The following is a 22,475-nucleotide window of genomic DNA, read 5'->3' on the forward strand; positions in this document are numbered from 1 at the left end:
GTTCATTTCATAATAATTTCCTCATTCTAGTTGTTCTCTCCAATCTTTTCACATTGCTGCTAAGCTGAATGTGTTAACATGTAAATCTGGTCATCTGATAAAGTATAAATTCCTTGGCCTGGCCATTTACAAACTGGCCTCAACCCATGTATGTTTTCATCCTCTCATGTTCCCACTTCATGCCTGCCCAGCGTCACATGCCCCAGCCACAGGAAATGGCCAGTCTTTTCTAGAATGTCTGTGCTTGCTCACATCTCCCTGCTTAGCTCTGCTCATCTCCCCCCTCTTTCTACCCTTTCCATCCAGTTAAGTCCTAAGAGACTGATCAAATGTCACTTCCTCTGGGATGCATTCCCCAAGCGCCCCCCCCCATATCCATAATATAGTTAGCTACTTGTTCCCATCTACCTCCATACGGCACTTTGTACATAATTCCGTAATACCATATTATTGTCCTACTATGTTGTAAATGGTATTATAACCCCAGCCACATTGTGGAGGCATGAGGTATTCACGTTGTATCCCCAGACGTGCACATAGTAGAGCTTGCCACTACTCAAGATGACATTTTATACTAGTTAGATCATCAGCTTCCTGAGAACGGGGACCCATCCAGTGCCCTGCTGTATCCCCAGCACTTAGCATAGTGCCTGGCTCATAGGCTCTCAACATTCTTTGAACGAACGAACGAGTGTTTATTTGCTTCGCTTAAAGCTTCCCACTTTACTGTGGGTGACAGTTCACTGGAATGTTTTCATAAGAAGCAAGCAAAATTATAAAAAGAGCTAAATGTGGTTTGTTTTCAATTGTGTTCCGGGTAGGAATCCACATAAATAAGATTCAGTGAGAACCAGGCTTGGGGAAAAACTATGTTAAAAGTCAGGTCCAGACCCTGGCCAGGGGCCCAGAAAAACTCCCAGTGACCCTTGAAGACTTCAGACTCTAGGAAGGTTGGAAATGAAACATAAACGCTGGGCAGACATTAGCACCACTTCCGTCTCGAGGTTCGGTGCTCCCTTCAACCCTCCTGCCACAACAATGAAACTGGTGCGTGAGGGAGGGGCTGGCAAAAGTGTCTCTGTTCCCAAGGCTTCTGGCACAACCTACAAGCCTGTGTCAGTTCCAGAACAGGCTAACTCGTCCACTAACGGGTTTTAAAGTTGCTAAATGGGATTATTCATAGCACTTTTCCGTCTGTAGGTAACAAGGACAGACTTGGGATTCTGCGTTGTTCAGAAACTGTATGCTGCGTAAATTCTGTTCGGTTCAGTAAAACCCAATTCGGTTCAGTTCAGTTTAACTCAACGCAAATAATTCAGTTTGACAAACATCTCCGGAGCATCTCATCACACACAGAATAGAAACCAAACTACTTCATGTGCCCAAGGGACTCTGCAAGCCTGGAGTCCTTACGACTTGGACTTCATCTCCTATGCTCTCCCTGCTCACTCCTTCTGTTTCAGTCTCACCGGCCCTCTTGCTGTATCCTGCATGTGCCAAGAATGTTCCCGCCCCAGGGCCTTTGCACTTATTCTTCTCTCTGCCTGGCAAGATCTGTGCTCAGATATTGACGTGGCTGACTGCCTCAAATGCAACCTCCTTAGAGAAACCTCCCCAGACCACCCTACCCGAAACAGCAACTTACATGACTTGTACATACTTTGAGTACCTAGTTTCAGTTTTCTTTGTGTCATTTATCTGTGACTGATACTTTATTATTTATGCATTTGTTCCTCATCAGGCATATGGTAGATGTTCTATAACTGTTGAATAGATGAAGAAATAAATGAGTGCCTGGTGTGTACCAACTCATACACTTGGTGATACTGCAATGGTCCTAGCCCTTAACAAACTCTTGGTCTAATGCAAGAGAAATGTGAAAGGAAGCTTCGCAAAAAGCTTTATGCGTAAAGTCTTATGGGAGAATGAGTCAAAAATCAGCTGCAGTTAAAGGGTTGGGAGGGTGTTGGGAAATACCGCCCCAAGCCTAGAAGCAGAGAGAGAGAGGGAATGGCTCCGAAGAAGAATCCAGCAGAGTAAATTAGTGGAGGAAATGCAGAGCAAGTTCAGGGCAGTGTGTGGACTGAAGTAGCTGCAGGAATATGGGGTAGGAGATATTATACATGCTGCCCATCTAACCTGTTCCCTGTTTACTGACCGTCTTCTTGGAGCAAGGGTTTGTGCTGAGTTTTGTGGAAGACGTAAGGGTTTAAAACCTGGACCCTGGTGTTCGATCTAGCAGAGGAGTTTAGTGTGGCCACACATTCCCAATTTTCCAGGGTGGCTTTGAGTGCTAAAGTCTGTTTAACTGCCCTTAATTATCCTTGTGTATTTGTTCGATCAAGTCTCTGGATTGGTGAACCGGAGTAGGAAGTGTCTGGCCATCAGGGAAGGAAGGACGGAGAACTATAACCATGGAAAGTACCTTGTGACATGGTCTTATAAAGTCCTCTGGAGAGGGACGGTGCCTCCAGCAAAGAATTTTGGAGGCAGTGGAATGTGCCACCAGTGTTGGTGCTTTCAAAACGGTCCCTGGTTTTGCCTGTTTACGGGTTTCCCTTTTTCATCACAGAATATCCTTTCCTCTCTCTGCTGCCATAGGGTCTCCAAGTAAGGGGTGAGATTCTTCCGTCAGGAACTAATAAGGGACAGTGTGACAGACAACTGTCACAAAGGCTCACTCCAGCCTGGGAGTTTGAACTTTCCAGTGAAACAGAAGCCTGGAAAAATATCCACCTTCTTTTCCAGCACATTCTGCCTAAGTTCCTGGGCAGGTTAGAACCTGACAGGCTGAATCCTGAAAGAATTCCTCATGCCAATCTGAAAGGGCTGAGGACGGCTTCATCGGCAATGTTTCTTATATACAGGGAAAGCAGAAACAGAGTGGTTTAAAATCTAGGATAATAAACAACCACAACCACCAAACAAGAGACTCCTGGATTTATGGGGGCTCCCTCATCTATGGATGCGGCCAAGTGCATAGACAATGAACTTTGTGCATGCGACCAGCTCAAAACTTGCATTCTGATGACGCTGTATTAAGGCTTTTCCCCATTCTATTTTACTAATTAAAAAAAAATTTTCTTTTTGAGAGAGAGCACAGAGTGCAAGCAGAGGAGTGGCAGAAGGAGAGGGAGGGAGAGAATCTTAAAAAAATTTTTTTAATGTTTATTATTTTTGAGAGATAGACAGAGTATGTTTATGAGCAGGGAGGGGCAGAGAGAGAGGGAGACACAGAATCTGAAGCAGACTCCAGGCTCTAAACTGTCAGTACAGAGCCTAACTTGGGACTCGAACACATGAACTGAGAGATCATGACCTGAGCCGAAGTTGGATGCTTAGCCGACTGAGACACCCAGGCGCCCCAAGGGAGAGAGAGAATCTTAAGCAGGATCTACACTCAGCACTCAATCTTATCACCAACTGTGAGATCATGATCTGAGCTGAAACCGAGAGTCAGATGCCTACCTGACGGAGCCACCCAGGCGCCCCAATGCTCTGTCCCATTCTAGAAACGGCCTAAGAAACAGGGTGGGGGTTCACCAGAGATTGTCCTGAGCAGCCCTTACGGTTTCAATGTGGCCACGCGTTGCATGGCTTTGGACAGATCTCATGACTTTCCTAGAGCCAGGCTCTTTAAAGTTGTGTCTGGTCTTCCCCCTCCCAGGATCCAGGGAGACGATATGTGTGGAAAACCCCTGGAAACCACGAAGCTCCAAGAGATTTTGATAATGACTGTGTCCAGAGACCTTGCGGGCCAGGTAGGTGGGGGCCACGCCTTCTTACACTTCCCATCAGGCGTTTCTTCCTGGAAAACACGATGACGTGGGATGTGGGATCAGGCTGGGTAGGCTTTCCATCCAAGGCTCCTTTTTTTGCAATTTCTCACTCAAAGGAGCCAGCAGAAGCCTCATGAATTAACCCCTGGTTGCTCTACTCCAAAGGCACTACTTTTTTAAATATCCATTCCCTCTCCCTTGATGTTTTAGTCATGCTAGTGTGTAGTTTTAAAAGAACAGCAATTCATAAACTGGAAAGAACCCAAATGACCAGCAACCTGGGAACCGTTAGGCAAATTATGGTGCATTCACAAGATGGAATATCTTGCATTCATTAACAGTGATGTTTGTGAATGTTCTGTAGGGCACAGGAAAAAGGCTTATGGCAAAGTAAGGGAAATAAAAACAGATATTAAATTATGTATACACACTACAACTATTTTAAAATCTTTTTTTTTAACATTTACTTATTTTTGAGAGATAGAGCATGAACAGGGGAGGGGCAGAGAGAGAAAGAGACACAGCGTCTGAAGCAGGCTGCAGGCTCTGAGCTAGCGGACAGCACAGAGCCCGACACAGGGCTTGAACCCACAAACGGTGAGATCATGACCTGAGCCGAAGTCCCACGCTCAACCCACTGAACCACCCAGGTGTCCTCAGCACAACTCAAGGGATACAGAAGTGCTGATGCATAGGGGCACATGTACCCCAATGTTCATAGTGGCACTTTCTACAATAGCCAAATCATGGAAAGAGCCTAAATGTCCATCACCTGATGAAGGGATCAAGAAGATGTGGTATATATATACAATGGAGTATTACATGGCAATGAGAAAGAATGAAATCTGGCCATTTGTAGCAACGTGGATGGATCTCGAGGATGTCATGCTAAGTGAAATAAGTCAGGCAGAGAAGGACAGATACCATATGTTTGCACTCATAGGTCTATCAGGAGAACAGGAGAAACCTAATGGAGGACCATGGGGAGGGGAAGAGGGAAAGAGCGTTGGGGAGAGAGAGGGATGCAAAACTTGAGAGACTATTGAATACTGAAAACGAACTGAAGGTTGAAGGGGAAGGGGGCGGGGGGAAGAGAGGTGGTGGTGATGGAGGAGGGCACTTGTGGGGAAGAGCACTGGGAAACCAATTTGACAATAAACTATTTAAAAAAAAAGCCTCACTCTCCGCATTGAAAACAAAGGTGAGTACGGGTACCAAAGAATCATTTTGGTAGCGGCATTGTACACAATTTTAATTTTCTTTTATGTTTTTCTGTATTTTCCAAAGTTAAAAAAAATGAGCAGAGGAACTTCTCAGTAAAAAAATGGAATATAAAAATGTGAGTTGATAGCACCTCGTACTATGGTTGTTAAAAGGCGCAGCCCATGAAGAGAGTGAAACGGAAAGAGGAGAAAATGCATCTCAATCCACGAAAACCTAGGACAATGGTTGACCAGGAGCCATGCAGACATGTGTGGGTTTCATGTGGGACGTCAGACTTTGAAGAACGCGAGGTCGACTCAGATGCTGGGTCTCCCAGGCGAATGGCCAGATTTCTACTGTCCTGCCCTGCCCTGCCCTGCTCTTTTCTACGTGTGAGACCCAGGCATGTGCCGGCGGCTTGAGTCAGGACCACTATTTCTGAAAGGATAAAACAGCGGGAATGTGGCACAGGGTGGATGGTTTGAAAGCAGGCTGACCTAGGGGAGCGCCCCCTCTGCAGGCCTGGCTGCTCCCAGGCACCCTGGCTGCCCCTGGCCCTTGCCATGCTGGGCCAGTCCCCGATTTGCACTGGGCAGCGTCAAGGGCTAATTTTCGTGAGTGTCTTTAAAAAATTTTTTTCCTGCAGTGCAGAACATTCATGCACACTGCTTGAAGCCCCTGACACAGGGCACGCAGAGGGCTGGCAGTGCCAGGAGAATGAGAAGGAACCAAAAATCCAAGGAGGCTAATGTAGCTTCCCCTGGGATGGTTCAGGCAAGGGGAGGAGGCCAGTTGGTGACCTCTCTCGCTGAAAGGCATGGGGGAGGGGCACTCGGTCAAGCCACATGCCTGGGGACTCTTGCAGGAACATTCCAACCAGTCCCTGCAGCATGCCAGTCTCCATGCCTTGCCCTCAGACTGGTCTTTATATCCTTATCCGCACTGCGCTGGGCCCTGGCTGCCTGCCAGAGAGAGCACGAGCTGATCAAAGCCCAGTCCCTGCCTCTGATGAGTTCCATCCCGCAGTGGAGACAACATGGATGCAAAGGATGCCACGGTAATGGCCCCAGCCTTTGCCTCCCACACGAGAGGGGATCAAGAGGACCCAGGCTCCAGACTCACCACTCTCCAGCTTAAGCTGTGTGACCTTGGGCAAGTCCTTGAACTTTGTCAGCCTCACTCTCCTCATCTGAAAAGAGGCAGGACTACAGCATCTCAGAGGGGATGTTTAAGTAGGGCAATCGGAAGTCACGCTTGTCCCAGGGCCTGGCACACGATGGCTCAGGGCATCATTATAATAACTCAAAGAGGGCTTCACGGAGAGCAAGAGGGGGCTCATCCAGCCGGGGGTGGGATGCGGCACAGGTTTCCCAGCGGCAGTGAGGATAGAGCAGTCTCGAAGGCTGAGCAAAACATTGCGCTTGGCTAAGGCTTCTCCCTTTGTTCAAACCGTCACCGAACCCCATCACTGAGGGAACAAAGGCCCAGCACCTGTAGGACATAATTTCCTCCTGCACACTTTCTTTAAAAAATTCTTTATCCTACTCATCACATCCCCAAAGGCAAGGGAATCAAGAGCAAAGATGAACTATTGGGACCTTATCAAGATAAAAAGCTTCTGCACTGCAAAGGGAACAATAAAAAAAAACTAATAGGCAACCAACAGAATGGGAAAAGATAGTGGCAAATGGCATATCAGATAAAGGGCTAGTATCCAAAATCTACAAGGAACTCACCAAACTCCACACCCGAAAAATGAGTAATCCAGTGAAGAAATGGGAAGAAGACATGAATAGACACTTCTCCAAAGAGGACATCCAGATGGCCTACAGACACATTAAACGATGCTCAGCGTTACTCATCATCAGGGAAACACAAATCAAAACCACACTGAGATACCACCTCACGCCAGGTAGAGTGGCTAAAATGAACAAATCAAGAGACTATAGATGCTGGCGAGGGTGTGGAGAGACGGGCACCCTCCTACACTGTTGGTGGGAATGTAAACTGGTGCAGCCGCTCTGGAAAACAGTGTGGAGGTTCCTCAAAAAACTATCAATAGAACTCCCCTATGACCCAGCAATAGCACTGCTAGGGATTTGCCCAAGGGGTACAGGAGTGCTGATGCACAGGGGCACATGTACCCCAATGTTCATAGCGGCACTTTCTACAATAGCCAAATCATGGAAAGAGCCTAAATGTCCATCACCTGATGAGTGGATCAAGAAGATGTGGTTTATATACACAATGGAGTATTACATGGCAATGAGAAAGAATGAAATCTGGCCATTTGTAGCAACGTGGATGGACCTTGAGGGTGTCATGCTAAGCAAAATAAGTCAGATGGAGGACAGATACCATATGTTTTCATTCATAAGTGTAACAGGAGAAACTCAATAGAGGACCATGGGGAGGGGAAGGGGGGGAAAAAGAGTTAGGGAGAGGGAGGGAGGCAAATCATGAGAGACTCTTGAATACTGAAAACAAACTGAGGGCTGAAGAGGGAGGAGGAAAGGGGAAGGGGAGTGATGGACATGGAGGAGGGCACTTGTGGGGAAGAGCACTGGGTGTTACATGGAAACCAACTTGACAATAAACTATTAAAAAAGTAAAGTATTAGAACAATGAAAAAAATTTTTTAAATATTTATTTTTGAGAGAGAGAGAGACAGAGAGACAGAGAGACAGAGCATGAGCAGGGGAGGGACAGAGAGAAAGAGAGACAGAATCTGAAGCAGGGTCCAGGCTCTGAGCTGTCAGCACAGACCCAGATGCAGGGCCTGAACTCACGAACTGCAGGTTCATCACCTGAGCCAAAGTCGGACACTTGACTGAGCCACCCAGGCGCCCCCCCCCCCCACCCCCACACTTTCAATTCAGCAATATTCTAAGTATTTAACTATCTGTAAAGCCCAGGCACCACCTACCTCTTGGTCTTAATGCAGGCAGGGCCCCCCTCCCCCATCTGCCCCTCCCCACCCCCACCCAGTACCCGGATGCCTAGCAGCAGTTGCTGGGGACTGGCATGGGGGGCAGTTAGGGCCAAGGTTCTTTACCAATGCACAGAGCGGTATTTTACCATTTGAACAGCTGGCGGAACAGTGGCATCTCTGTGAGTCAGCTGAAGGTCAGCCTGGCCTCCACCGTGGTCTCTCTCACTCGCTGGCCTATGGCCACCTGGACTGCCTGGTCTTATCCATGCTTCAGTCTGACCCCAACACTACCTTCCTGAATCCCCTTCAGCAGTTTATCTGCATGTCCCTTCTGACCCTTTGACTTTCTTTCTTTGATGATAAATGAGCTGCACAGAGCAGGGGCCATGTGAGGCCCCCTGGATCACCCCCTCCCTGGCATAGGGCCTGGCATACAGCGACCCTGGGAAATGGTTAAGGGAGTGAGCTCTGCAGCCAGGCTGCTGGGCATGAATCCCCAGGAGGCCACTTCTGAGCCCTGTGACCTTGGGCAAGCTACTCACCCTCTCTGACTCATTTTCCCCATCTATAAAGTAGGGATGACAATAATACCTACCATCATGAGGTCATCCTGAGGGACAAAGGAGTTCGTTCAGGCAAAGTACTTAAAATGGTGCCTGACATATATAAAAATTCAATCAACGCTAGCTCTTCCTATTACTATTACTATGCTCAGGCACTCAATTCATGCTCGCTGAAGAAATGAATGAAGAATGAACAACTGAATAAGTGGTTCAATGGTAAATAAGTTTTGGGTGGCTCAGTCTGTTGAACAATTGACTCTTGATTTTGACTTAGGTCATGATCCCAGGGTCGTGGCATTGGGCCCCGCGTCCAGCTCTGCTCTGAGGGCCTGCTTAAGATTCTCTCTTTCTTCCTCTGCCCCTCTCCATCACTTGCTCTCTCTTTCTAAAAAAAAAGGAAAAAAAAGCCCACAAGTTTTAAAAATTAAACAAACACTGAAAAGTTCAAGTAGCACCGAGATGAAGACTGAAGAGGCAGGTCCTGGTTTACGGCAGTTCATTCCAGGAGATAAACATGTTTCTCAAAGATGTTTAACTGCCAGCTAATCAGATGAAGTGATTTGATTATCATTATTCCATTTATATTAGCAATATTTATTGAGGCCTCAGCCAGGGAAAACACCAGAAGGAAAAGGGAAGAAGAGAGGGAAGCATATTAAAACAAGAACGTTCTCTGGTTTGAGATTTTCAGGTTTTTAACCTTCTGAGGGACACCGTGCTCTCCCCCCTCTGACGTCCCCTGTCCTCCGAAGCCCCTGTGGCACGGCACACGGTGGAGAGAGCGAGCTCTGGACTCGAGCCTCCTCCTCTTGCCTCCCATTCTGCCCCCGATTCGCTGTGTAACCTGGGCAGGCAACACAACCTCTCTGAGCTTGACGTTCTTCCAGAGAAGGAAGAGACAGCAATAGTGAAAGGTGGTGCTAACACACGGATGGCGTTCTTGTGAGGACTCAGTGAGCCAATGCACTTGGAAGAGAGCCTTGTACGTCACAAATACCTTGTAAAATGTGGAGTGACGATGATGACGGTTGCTTTGAAATACTTGGCTCTGAGATGACCAAAGCAAGGGGACGTGGGATGTGCTCTGGCAGCTGGTCCCTGGTCTCTTGCAGAGACCGTGTTGCTTTGTGAGTGCGAATTTTCATGGGCTGTTTTTCTAAAAGGGGAGTGCTACCTGCCCTGAGTCTCCCATTCAGGGATGTCCCAGGGAAGTCTCTGTGGTGTTGGCAGCATCCTGTATGTGCGCTCTGTCCCAAGCGGGAACTCATGGCCACATGCAGCTAAGGAGCATTTGAAATGAGGATAGTGGTCCCGAGGAACTGAAGCTTTAGTTCTCTTTAATTTTTATTCATTTCGATTCAAACAGCCACACATGGCTGGGGTTACTACACTGGAGAGAGTGGTGCTGGTTGCTCAGTCTCTGTGCATGAAGATGAGGTGTTCTTTCCTTTTCCCATAAAACAAAGAGAAGCTGCATCGGAGCAGACCAGACGGCAGCCAGTTCACCAGGCGCAGGAATGACCTGCATATTCCAGTGAAACAAGTGCAGTGCATGCGTCTGATCAGACTAACCCTGCATGTTGGGAGGGGAGGTCGGTCTAAAACTTGAGTCCCTCACCTTGTCACCTGTGGTCGGGAGCACTCTCTTCCCTGGCCGGGAAAAACTCCTGAGTCCAAGGGTGTCTGGGCGGCTCAGTCAGTAGATCCTCTGACTCTTGATTTCGGCTCAGGTCATGATCTCACGGTTCATGAGTTTGAGCCCCACTTGGGGCTCTGAGCTGCCAGTGAGAGCCTGTTTGGGATTCTCTCTCTCCCTCTTTCTCTGCCCCTCCCCTGCTCAAGCTCTATCTCTCTCTCTCTCTCAAAATAAATAAATAAACTTAAACAAAAACAAAAACAAACTCCTGAGTCAAAGCCGTTTGATGAGCCCTGGAGGCTAGAGGTGTGCAACAGTATGAAGCTGGTGAGCGCTCAGATTTTCCCTGCTGCCTCTCCCCAGACTGGACACCTGCCTCGCCGCTCCCTCGCACACTGGTCGCTAATTTGCTATTCCTGAGCCACTCTGGAGGAGCCACCTTGTTAGGCCGAAGACGGTCATTATATTCAGAAACTCAGTGTCTTTCTTTGGCTGTTGCAGCCCCAACATTCCGCAGGCTGGCCAGTCTGACCTCTGGGATCGTTCATTTTTGTCAAACTGCAGAGGGATCCAGCGTCTTATGAGGCTCAATCCAGCCCCCAAAGCCTATTATGTGCCAAGCTCTACCAGAGAGACAAAAATCACCATAAAAGCTTATTTCTTGCTCTTATATAACTTTATTTAAAATTTTTAAATGTTTTTTATTTATTTTTGAGAGACTGAGAGAGATAGTGTGAGCAGGGGAGGATCACAGAGAGAGGGAGACACAAAATGTGAAGACAGGCTCCAGGGTCTGAGCTAGCTGTCAGCACAGAGCCTGATGAGGAGCTCAAACCCACAAACCCATAAACCCATGAACCCACGAACCGCGAGATCATGACCTGAGCTGAAGTCAGACGCTTAGCGGACTGAGCCACCCAGGCTCCCTGCCCTTAGGTAACTTTAAAAATGGGGGTTGGAGGGGCACCTGGGTGGCTCAGTCGGTTAAACTTCCGGATTCGGCTCAGGTCATGATCTCACAGTTCGTGGGTTCGAGCCCCGTGTTGGGCTCTGTGCTGACAGCTAGCTCAGAGCCTGGAGCCTATTTCGGATTCTGTGTCTCCCTGTCTCTCTGACCCTCCCTTGCTTGTGCTCTCTCTTTCTGTCAAAAATAAATAAAAAACATTTAAAAAATTTTTTAAAATGGGAGTTGGAGTAAGCTGGGGGAAATGAATGACAAACACCGGAAAACGACAACGCGTTGTTATTCACAGCATGGCAGTGGACCGGCAGCACCACCTCACCTGGGAGCTTGTTAGAAAGGAAACATATTGGGCTCCTCCCCAGACCTATGTATAGAATCTGCATTTTAATGAGATCCCGGGGGATTCAAATGCACATTAGCGATTACGTTTGGTTCCAGAAGCCCTGTTACACAGTATGTTCAGGTTACAAGCACCGTGACAGAATAACAATGGCCATTATCTATAAAGAGCCTAATGTGTGCTGGGCTTCAAGTGCATTATATGTATGAACATATCCATAAGACATCTATAAGACGTCAGCCTGAATTAAGGGAGAAATAATCCCTACCGTTTATGGATCCTCTGCTACGTGTCAGTGAATGTGTATGGCACTGACAAGTCAGTTCATTAGTCATCGAAACAGTCCCATGAAGGTGGAGTTATTTCTTGTTTGCAGCTGAGGAAACTGAGGCCTGGAGCATATGAATGGTATAGCAGGTGCCAATCCGAGGGGTGCCTGAGTTGACACTCTCACCACAGCTGTCTGGGCCAGGAGTTGGAACACATGGGTTTCAGAACCAGCTCTTTTCAGTTCTGGAAGCATTTATTAAGCACTTACTATATGCTATGCACTGAGCTAGGCCCTCAGCACTTACATAGCCTGAGGTGGTAGGGAAGAGTTCCTGGAGGAGGTGATGCCTAAAATCAGTCCTGAAGGATGAACTGACTGAGTAAGATGACAGAGAGAAGGCAGTGTTTCAGAAAGCAGGCAAAGCATGTGCAAAGGCACTGAGGCACTGCCTTACAAATCCACTGCAAGTGCACTTATGACCCCAGACAAGTCCACTCATCCCACTAGGGCTCAGTTTCACCTGCTTCATCATAAAACATGTTCAACATGCCTATTCTTGGATTTCTCTCCACTTTAAATATCCAATTATGGAAGAGTCCCTTGAAAAATCATACTTTTTAAGGCCACTCAATGACATGGATCAACAAAACTGTATGTACTATATGGTCTTTATTTTGTGAAACAACCAAAAAACTTGGACGTAGACACTGAATATATACCCTAGATGGAAATGGTGCTTATGGGTAATTCAAAGTGTCTTCTTTACCATTTTTTTGTAGTTATCATATTTTATTCAATACATGTCCATATTAGTTTTATATACCATACACATTCATGAAGATGCTAAAACAAATTGTAGGGATTAGGGATGAGGCTTCCAAACATTATTTCTCTTAAATCAAACCTCATCAGTAGCAGAACAGCCTAATGAATGTGAGCACAGACCAGCACCTGACTCCAAGGAATCAGACATAAGTTCTGCAACATTAGGGCAAATCAATCAACTCTAGTTAAATTCATATAACTGGAGAAAAAAAAAGTTTTACAAAACATACTTACTTTACCTCATGAAAACAACTATTTGTTTTTTTTCTATTCTAGTTCATTTTTTAAAAATTTAGGTCACAACCCACAACATTAGGAGTCAAAAATCTTTTTCTAGAAAGGGCCAAAGAATATTTTCAGCTTTGTGAGCCATCTGACACAGGTAATCAAAAATGCAAAAGCAGCCATAAATAACATGTAGACCAACAGGTATGGCTGTGTTCCAATAAAACTTTATAAAAACAGGCAGTGGGCCAGATTTGGCCTTTGGGGTATAGTTTGCCAAATTCTGCATAGCACCAATTTGATGCCCCATTCATGGGCTGTAACCACAGTCTGAAAAATATTGGGGTGAGAGTTGGTTTCACCGTGGCCAGATGCAGCAACGCTCAAGTTATGAATGGATCATGTTTTAAGACTTTGTCTCTCAAGTTACTTGTTTAGTATTCAACATGCATGTTTCCCCTCTTAGAACCATTTATGTGGGTTGTTGGGATTCCAGGCCAGTTCACCAAAGCCCACATACAACGTTGCAGAAAACAGGTCTGTTATGTGGCTCCCCCACTCCATCATGTCCCCATTTGTCCATTGACTCTGGATTTCTCCAGGACCCATCAGCACTGGGCTGGGCATTGGATAGGACTTTTGTGCCAGACATGATCACCAGCCTTGGGAAGATGAGGAAGTAGGATTCCTCCTCTGGGAAAAGGCATTCTGCACCCCTGCTTCAGATGTCAGGAACGGTCCCTCTCTCTCCTCCTTGCTGTCAACGTTCCCAGAGCATTAGTCTAAGGAGTCCTTATGCTGAGGCAGTATTTTGGTTCTCAGTCATGGTGTGTAAGCTAATCAGTTGTGACATGTGTGGCTAACAATGGTCAAAAGTACTGAGCTGAATAAGTGATTCACTCTGTGTGTTATTCATACAAAAACAAACAACTGGAAAAGTATAATGAAACTTTGTCAACTTTTGTGGCTGCCTAGAGACACTGATGACCTTACTGTGTTTAGAGAATGTCCTGTATTATTAGTTCATGGTTCAACAAGGTAGAAATTGAACTTCCCAGACTCCCTTGCATCTAGAGTGCAGGCATGGACCCTAGGATCCACTGATTTGGAAGCAAGTAGTATGACATAGATGGAACATGAAGCTGACAAGGGTGTTGGTAGAGACATTTCAGCTCTCATGGGTAACGGTGTCAGAGATCCTGCTAGGAGTGTCCAATGCCCAGCCTTGGTGGTGTGAGGTCTCTGCTGAAGCAGTCCTGGGTTACAACTTGGACACTGCTCTAGGTTGTGCAGCCCCAACGCCTTCTTCTCTGGGGCTTTAATGCCCACCAGAAGTCTTCTTAAGCTCTACTAAACATTCAGACTTATGGGACGATCATAAGCCACATGCGGCCCAGGAGGATGGCATCAGATGTTCCTTTCAGTAGGAGTCCTTAGAGCAATTCACCCACCCATCCTGGAGCTATCGTCTGCCCAGGTGACACTCAGGCACGAGAACACGAGATCCACTATGAGAACTATCCTGGTTTATGAACCCCAATATCTCTTGTATCCACTCCACAGATACTGTTTCCAAGGTCCTTGCAAGGACTCTGCCAGTGACAAGAGCCAATGAAATCAGGGAAGCCCAAAGCTCTGGATATTTATCAAGTATTTATGGTACTAGCAGTTCAGATCAAATTTACCAATCTAGAGTAACTCTAACCATAAGCAATGCTGCTTGGTAACATAGTTGATACTGCCATTTTTATCATGATTCTAGGGGAACAGAGCTAGAGAAGTAACCCAAGGTCTAATTCTCATGCAGAAGGGGAAAGGAGCTACCTACTACTGGGCCTTCCAGAGGTCTTTCTGCTTTAAGCAGTCACAGTAGGCTTAACATTGGCAACTAAATATTTTTACTAATAATGCTGTTTGTGTCAAGGATCACTCTGCCCACTTGCATTCTGATACTCGCTCCGTAGGGGGAAGGAATGAGGAAGAGTTATGACAGTGTGCTGGGAATTTTACACAACCCTGGGTATGTTCACTGGAGTATGTTAACATTAGACTATCGCCTGTCATATACATCACAGATGAGAAGGCATCAAGAACTGATGTGTTGGAGTGATCTTTTGATAGGGTGAGTATTTTGGAAGATGTATTTCGGGTACCATTAACTTCTAATGTCTGTTAATGTTTGCTTTATTAGCTCTGTTTCTTCAAGTGTAAATTCTTCCATTTGTTAAGATGGTTTCATTTCTCCCAAACAGTTGGTGACTGGTGATTGTATACTCATGTTTTTGGTTCAGCTGCCCTGGTAGACAGTGCACCACATCTGTTAATACAGCTGTGCTTGCAAAAAGGGACTGCTGAAGTATATGTTTTTGTTTGCTTTCAGTGAGACTGGGGGAGGATAGAACTACCTAATTGTCTAGTCTCCTGGGTCAAACACATCTCTATTCTTCTCAGGCATTGCCAGCCACTTCAGGCAACAAAATAGTCCAATTTATCCTACTATTTTTTTCATTTTGTGGCCATTACTGAACTCACTCATGGCCAAACACATCTAGGAACCACTGATATTTCCAGTAATGATATAGGGGAGGAAAAATGTCACAGACTTAAGATGAGTCTATTTAAAGCCAGCAGCCTCAAATCAGAGTTTTTTACATTTACATTAAGATGTTTACATTTATCATTACTAAAATAAATATTGCCTAATTATAAATCTTATAAAATAAAGGTTTCCTAATAAGTATATATTTATATAAATATATAATAAAATAAATATTGCCTAATCATAAATTTTGCAAAGGTTAGCTGAGTTTTTTGAAAATATCTGAAGTACCTGAAAATTTTATTGATTGATTGATAGTATGATACGTTTATTTTGATATTGAATTTAAACTATTGAAAACTCAATCTTAGGAAAAAATTAAGTAGAATTACCTATTTCTTAGAAAATTCTTTGAAATATTGGATAAATGAAAGCCAGAAATAAGGATGACATCTGAATTAAGATTTCTTTGTAAAACATCTGATGCTCCAATACAAAACAGGCTTTGTTGATGACATTGGTTTTGTTTACTTTTAACTAACTTAACACATACTTGTTAAGCCTGTGTAATGTGTAATGTGCCAAAATCTTATGTTGGGCTGTAGAAAAATGTCTAAGAGGCAGAGTGTTTACCCTCAGGGAGCTTTATTATAAGTTGAATTCAGGGATCAAAAAAATTAGGTCACAAACGAAGGCTGGGTACCATAATTAACAGCAATTTATTTTTTTCAATGGAATTGAAGCTACTCTCTTCCTTGAGGCACTTGGAAAGCCAGCATTTCACAGAGCATCATAAATCTCCAGGGACCAGCCTTGGGCCCATATCAGATTCAGTGATATCAAAGATTGGATTCTCCCTAACAAGAATGTTTCCCACCTCTTCCTTATCCAGGCTGAATTTGCCAACACTTGACTTGCATAGGATCCTATGACCTTTTAGTCTTAGTCTCTACTCCATGTGGTCTAGGTCATGCCTGTTGGTCTCACTCTGGACCTCTAGCTCTTTAAAGGGCCTGTTCCCGGTGCATGCTTTCAGGGACCCAAAGAACTGCTCAGGAAGATTTTAGAGCTCAAAAACTAGTAGCCAAAGTTCTGGAAAAACTTAAACTACAGAAATTTCACATTGGCACTGAGCTCTGTCAAAAATCCCGCAGTGAAAAATGAAACTATCCAAAACAAATGTAGCAACTCTAAAACTGTGCCCACATGAAAGAGTAAAATAGTGCATGTAGGCCTACTTCCAAATACTCCAGCCAGGGAAGGCTCTTCTGACAAGCAGAGATGATTTGAGGTATAAAACAATCCATACTTCAGTCAACAAATGTTTCCCAGGCTTTCTGCTGGGCACGGACAAAAGCAAACAATATCCAGTCCCTTTTCTGAAGAATATAGTCTAGTGAAAAACCATGTAAGTGCCATGGTCCTACTTGACATTGCCAGATTAAAAATAAAGAGTTAAAGAAATGTTGTTTGATTTTGGGGGTGAGGAGACAGAAATACAGAGAGAAAAACAACTCCAAAGTAGAGTCCATCTTCCACTGGAAACTTCTTATTCAGAAGTTTTGGTTTGGAGCTGGTGTAAACACTTCCCTGAAAACAGAAGTCCTCTCTCCTCTGAAGCCCGTCCATGTGTGATTTCAGATGCTACATGCCAATGCCTATTCCACCAGGGAGCAGGAGAAATAGCTTTTTGTCTAGAAGAAATACACACACAGGCTTCTGTAGGGACAATGATAACAGCATTTTGGAGCCCCTCCCCCATAAAAAGATGTATCACATCAGCTACTCTTTTGGGGTGTGAGGAGGAGAGTTCCTTTCACATCAGGCATGTTAGCAGAGTGTTAGCTACAGTTTTGAGTTCACTGCTTATACCAGTCCCATGAGGCTGGTGTCACTCTCATTTTACAGTCGAGAAAAAGAGGTCTGGCGAGGAGGAATGGCTTGTTCAAGGTCTCAGAGCCCGAAGAAGCAGGGCTGGGACACAAAGCCAAAGGTCAGTTTGGTTCCTGAATCCATACTTTTTCCAGAGGACCTAAGTAACACAACTCAGAAAAAAAAATGTCAAGTTCCACTCTGCATTTTGTGATGACCCCTGAAAAACCAACTGAAACTTCTAGAATAGGAAGCTCATCGTGTGATGTACTCCCTGTATGGAGACAGAAGTGACTCCACAGCAATTTTGGGACATGTTCTTTTTAATCTGTTCTCCCTCAAAGATCTTTCCATCTTGTCCCAGAAAGTCTGGAAACCTCAGATGGTCTCCCAGACTTACAGCCACTCTAGCTACACTCTGAATTCCGAAAGGGATTCCAGAAGAGAAGATGGAAGCTGTGCAGGGGAAGATGTAGGGGGCCATGCTTGTGTGGGGGGCAGGGAGTACATCACACGATGAGCTTCCTATTCTAGAAGTTTCAGTCTGATGGCTGTGAGGAGGACGGTGCTGGTTGGAGGATATTAAGCCTTACATCCTGGGAGACTATTTAGATTTCAAACGCAATAGCAGAAGTTAGGGGGAACAAGGTGCCCATTGACACAGTGGCAGCAATCTTGGGAGGAAGGGAGAGAGCAATGAGATGTTGCGGATGCAGCATCAGTAACACATCTGACCAGGGCCTGTAGGAGGGAGGGAGGGGGGAGGAAGGAGTGTGGGGCGAGGCCCAGTTTTCCGGGTTGGTGGTGACGCCATCCTTAGAGATGAGGGAGAAAGGAAGGACAGCTGCTTTAGAGGAAAGATGATAACTTCAGATTTGGGGCAGTTGTGAGCATGGCCACACAGACATGTTCCACAGGCAGCCAGGCCCATGGCTTTGCTTGTTCTTTCTACCAACATTTGCTGACTCCCCACCTAGCACCAGATGTTGAGCTTGGCATTAGGTGTGGAGTGACGACCAGAACAGATGTGTTCTCTGCCCTCATGAAGCTGACGGGCAATAAATGAACACATAACGAAATTATGATTATCAACTGTAGTAAGTGTTACGCAGAAAAGAATAAGGTGCGATGAGAAGAACCAGTCTGACAGTGTGAGACTTGATGGAGAAACTGAGGTTCTAGAGCTCAGAGGAGGCGCCGTCTGGCTGGAGACGGAAGGGAGTCACCTGGGGGTCATGTGCATGTTGGCGGGAGGTAAGTCAGAGACACGCACCATCACGCAGGCTGTCAGGGGAACGGACCCAAGAGCTAGATGCCCCCCAGGCCAAGGCTGCTGGCTCCCATTCTCTCAGCACGAAGGCTGGACATTCACAGAAAGCATGCCTGGTGTCTCTGACTGAGGTTCTTTCCTGCCCAGGGACAAGGAGCATTTGGCCACCGCAATTTGGGCATCTTTGGAATGTGAAAATACATATAGAGTACCCACTGATTTGGCTTAGACCACCGGATGCCTGATGAAGCTAACCCCAGACTGGATTGAGATATTCATGCTAACTTGGGATTCTTAAAAATAAAACGAGAACAAAAACTCAGCAACTTTCGTCTAACTCAGGCTCCAGTCTCTTCCTTTAAGTGAAAGCCAAGAGATGTGATTTTAAAAGGAAGCCCAATTAAGCCCCAGTCCATCCCTGCAGTAGCAAAGCAGCCAATGAGCATTTCAAAATCGCTTGGAACCATTGAGCAGAGAAAAGAAAATTGCATTGAGTCCAAACTTGGAGTTGTTTGCCTAACTGCACATAGTATCTACAAAAGAAACTAAAGGGAACTTTTACTGAGCACTTACTATGTGCTGGGCACTGTTCAGTTCACTCACTCCTCCAACAGCCCTATGAAGGATTTACTTTCCCCCTTTTTGCAGAAGAAGAAACTGAGGCATGGACAGGTTAGGGTGCTTTCCCAAGGCCCTCCCTGTCCTCTGACCTTAATTGTAAGAGCCAGGACTTGAACCCACTCAGCCTGCTGTCTTAATCACTCTTTGATAAATGGGTCCCTACTATAGTAGCTGGAGTGAACAGGCCCATGTGGAGGCAGGGCCTGAGCGGGGAGGCACTGTGGGGAGATAGGAAGAGGAACGGATGTCCCCAGACAGGCTCCTCCCCTGATGGTTTCTGACACCCGGCCTCCGAGAGAGTGAAACCATCCTTGGAGAGTCCTGGGACTTTCCAGATGGAAGGGGACCTGGGAACAACTTAGTTCAGTCGCTGGCTTACAGAAGGGGAAGTTGAGGCACGGAGAAGTGGAGGGACTGTGCTTGGGAGAGACAGACCCTGGGTCCGAGGAAGCATCCTCCCCCTCCCTTCCTCCCTCTCCCTTGAGGATTCTGCTTGAGCCAGTCTCTTGGCCACCTTCGGGGCCCACATTAGCTGAGCGGGTTTTATGGCTCCCCAACAGACTCCCCAGGGCAGCCAGGAGGAAATGAAGACCCCTCCCACCAAAGAAGCTGGTCTCCCCCCATGGCCGCCTTCACAAGGGAGCCGCTCTGCACAGCTGAGTCCCTTTACGCCTTCAGAATCAGCCCATCCACTTTTCCGACCCAGGCCATTTTTAACCCAATCTGGATTAACCCTATGCGAACCCATTTCAAAGACCCCACCTGGGTCTCAGACACCCCTTTGGGGCACCTGGACTCCTCCAGCGAGTTTCTGGGCACTGGGCAGTTCTGGCCACCAGGATCACTCCCCTCCTGAACCCTTCTGCTACCCTGGAGGAAGCACCCACCCACTGCAGGGTGGTGTTGGCCAGAGGAGCTCCTCTCCTTGGCCATCTGGGCCAAGGCAGATCTTACCTTTCCACCTGGAGGTTGACTTTGGAAGGCTCCACGTTGGGATTTTCCCATTCCATTTGCGGGCAGTGCATGAAATAGCAAAGGGTGTACAGGGCCTCTGGCTCCCAGTAGAGCGCCCCCTGCTTGTGGTGCAGGGGGGTGCCATTGCCATGGTGCTTGGCATTGAGGGGCTGCAGGTGATGCATCGCTCGGGACACCAGGTCACCTGTGGACAGAAGTAAGATTTCAGATCCTTGTCAGGGCAACCATGACTTGCAGAGAGTATGTGCTGAAGATCTCTGCAGAGGTTTAAAAAACTTTTTTTTAATGTTTATTTATTTTTGAGACAGAGACAGAGCACAAGCAGGGGAAGGGCAGGGAGAGAGAGAGAGAGGGAGAGAGAGAGAGAATCTGAAGCAGGCTCCAGGCTCCGAGCTGTCAGCACAGAGCCCAATGTGGGGCTCGCGAGATCATGACCTGAGCCAAAGTCGGATGCTTAACTGACTGAGCCACCCAGGTGCCCTCTGCAGATTCTTAATCCTGAGATTCCCTCATTCAACTGGAGTGGTCCTCCTCCAGGTCACACGTTGAGTAGAAAGGAGCATCTGTTCAGTCACCACATGACTATCCCTACGTGCCAGGTTTGGGCTGCACTTGAAGCACAGAGGGTGCTAAGATAGTTGGAGTCCTGCCCTTCTGGAACCCACTGCTCCTAACAAGGCACAAGAAACCCCTTGTGTACGTCACCTTGGGACACACCCTCTGTCACATCTTTTGCTGTAGCCAGTACTGCCTTCCCTGAAGTCACAAGTATAGCCATGGACTACACGGTCTCTTGCCTCTGAGCCTGTGCATATGCTACTTCCTCTATCCAGAACATTCTTTTTCTCCTCTTCTCCGGCTAACTCCTACCAATCATCCGGGTATGAGCTTATATATTAACTTCTCAAGGAAGTCCTTTTGGAATCTCTGCCGCCCCCCACCCCCACTCCCTTGTGTGTTTAACATACTGCGTTTTTATCACAGCGTTTAGAGCACTGTGTTAGGATTGCCATTTCTTTGTCAGGCTTTCCCAATGACACCAACTCGATCTTAAATGACACTTACTATACCGTAATTCAATTAATCCTCACAACACCCTAAAGTGGGTACCTTTATAAACCCATTTTACAGATGAAGAAACAGAGGCCCAAAGAGGTCACACAACTTTTCAAGGGTACACAGCAGGCATAAACAGCTGAGCCAGGATTTGAACCCAGGTAGTGTGGCTCTAGAATCCACGCAGTGAACCATGCTCTTTGAGGGCGGGCTCTGTCTTACTCTTCCCGGCACTAGCAGGCCCTGGGAACACTCCCGTCTTTCCCCTGCTTTCTCCAAAGGGAACCAGCCTTCTCCTTCATCAGCTCAAACCTGCATGCACCCAGGCTGGCCGCACAGGGCGGATCTTCCTGTGGGGAGGCTGGCCAGATGCCCAGATTTTCTAGGCTGAGATGGTGTTTCTCAAACTTGGGCCATTTGTGTATTACCTTCTCAAGTGCAACTACATCCAAGCACCATCTGTGCCATGATTTACTTAATTTTAAATGGATTCATTTAGGTTTTTTTTTAAGTGTGAATGTCTAAAAGGGAAATGTTCTGTCACTTATAAATGGAAGATCGGTATCACTTGCCATAAACGGAAAATCACTATAAAAGTTAATGCAATGAAAACAAAACCATATAATTAATTTATAGCTGAGTTCTGGTCCTGTTTTATTATAAACAACAAATGTTAGAGAAGTGTTAGGGGCTCATACCATACAGAGCCTTTCTTGAAGCAAGGAGAATTAAAATATTTTTTTTTCATTTTTATTATTTTTATTTAAATTCTAGTTCATTAACATATAGTGTAATATTAGTTTCAGGAGTAGAATTCAGTGATTCATCAGTTACATACAGTGCCCTGTGCTCATCACAAGTGCCTTCCTTAATTCCCATCACCCATTTATCCCATCCCTCACCCAACTCCTTCCATCAACCCTCAGTTTGTTCTTTGTTAAAGGTCTCTTATAAAAAAAAGTCTCTTAGAGTTTGCTTCTCTTTCTCTCCTTTTTTTTTCCCCCTGCCCATATGTTCATCTGTTTTGTTTCCTAAATTCCACAGATGAATGAATAAAATAGAATTTAAAAGGATCACTCCATGACCAATATTATTGGACATACTTCTCTGGTCCACTCATCCGGTGGAATGTGTTGCACACTTTGGAAAACACACATCTGAGATATTTGTGATGATTAATTTTATGTGTCAGCTGGGTGAGGCGATGGTGCCCAGTTTTGGGTTAAACACTAGTCTCTAGGTTATATGTTTCACATTAACCTTTACCATTTAAATCAGTAAGTTTTGAGAAAAGCAGACTATCTTCCAAAATGTGGGTGGTGAGCTTCATCTAAGAAGGTGAAGGCCTTAAGAGAAGAGACATTGAAGAAGAAGGAATTCTGCTCTCAGACTCAAGACGGAAAC

General features: G+C 46.0%; 1 protein-coding gene across 4 annotated transcripts in view; it reads right to left on the bottom strand.

The window, feature by feature from the left end:
• BTBD11 (BTB domain containing 11) overlaps positions 1 to 22,475 on the bottom strand; it is a 312,839-nt gene that overhangs the window by 96,189 nt on the left and 194,175 nt on the right. For all 4 annotated transcript variants that reach the window (XR_003914531.1, XM_029954903.1, XM_029954902.1 and 1 more), the window contains exon 3: positions 19,995 to 20,199. Coding sequence is in view for 3 of the 4 variants with exons in the window: in XM_029954903.1 (XP_029810763.1) it covers positions 19,995 to 20,199 (205 nt within the window). In the remaining variant the exon portion in view is untranslated. The remainder of the gene's footprint in view (positions 1 to 19,994; positions 20,200 to 22,475) is intronic.

The sequence above is a fragment of the Suricata suricatta genome, chromosome 10, assembly GCF_006229205.1.
Source record: "Suricata suricatta isolate VVHF042 chromosome 10, meerkat_22Aug2017_6uvM2_HiC, whole genome shotgun sequence".
In the NCBI taxonomy this organism is placed as follows: Eukaryota; Metazoa; Chordata; class Mammalia; order Carnivora; family Herpestidae; genus Suricata; species Suricata suricatta.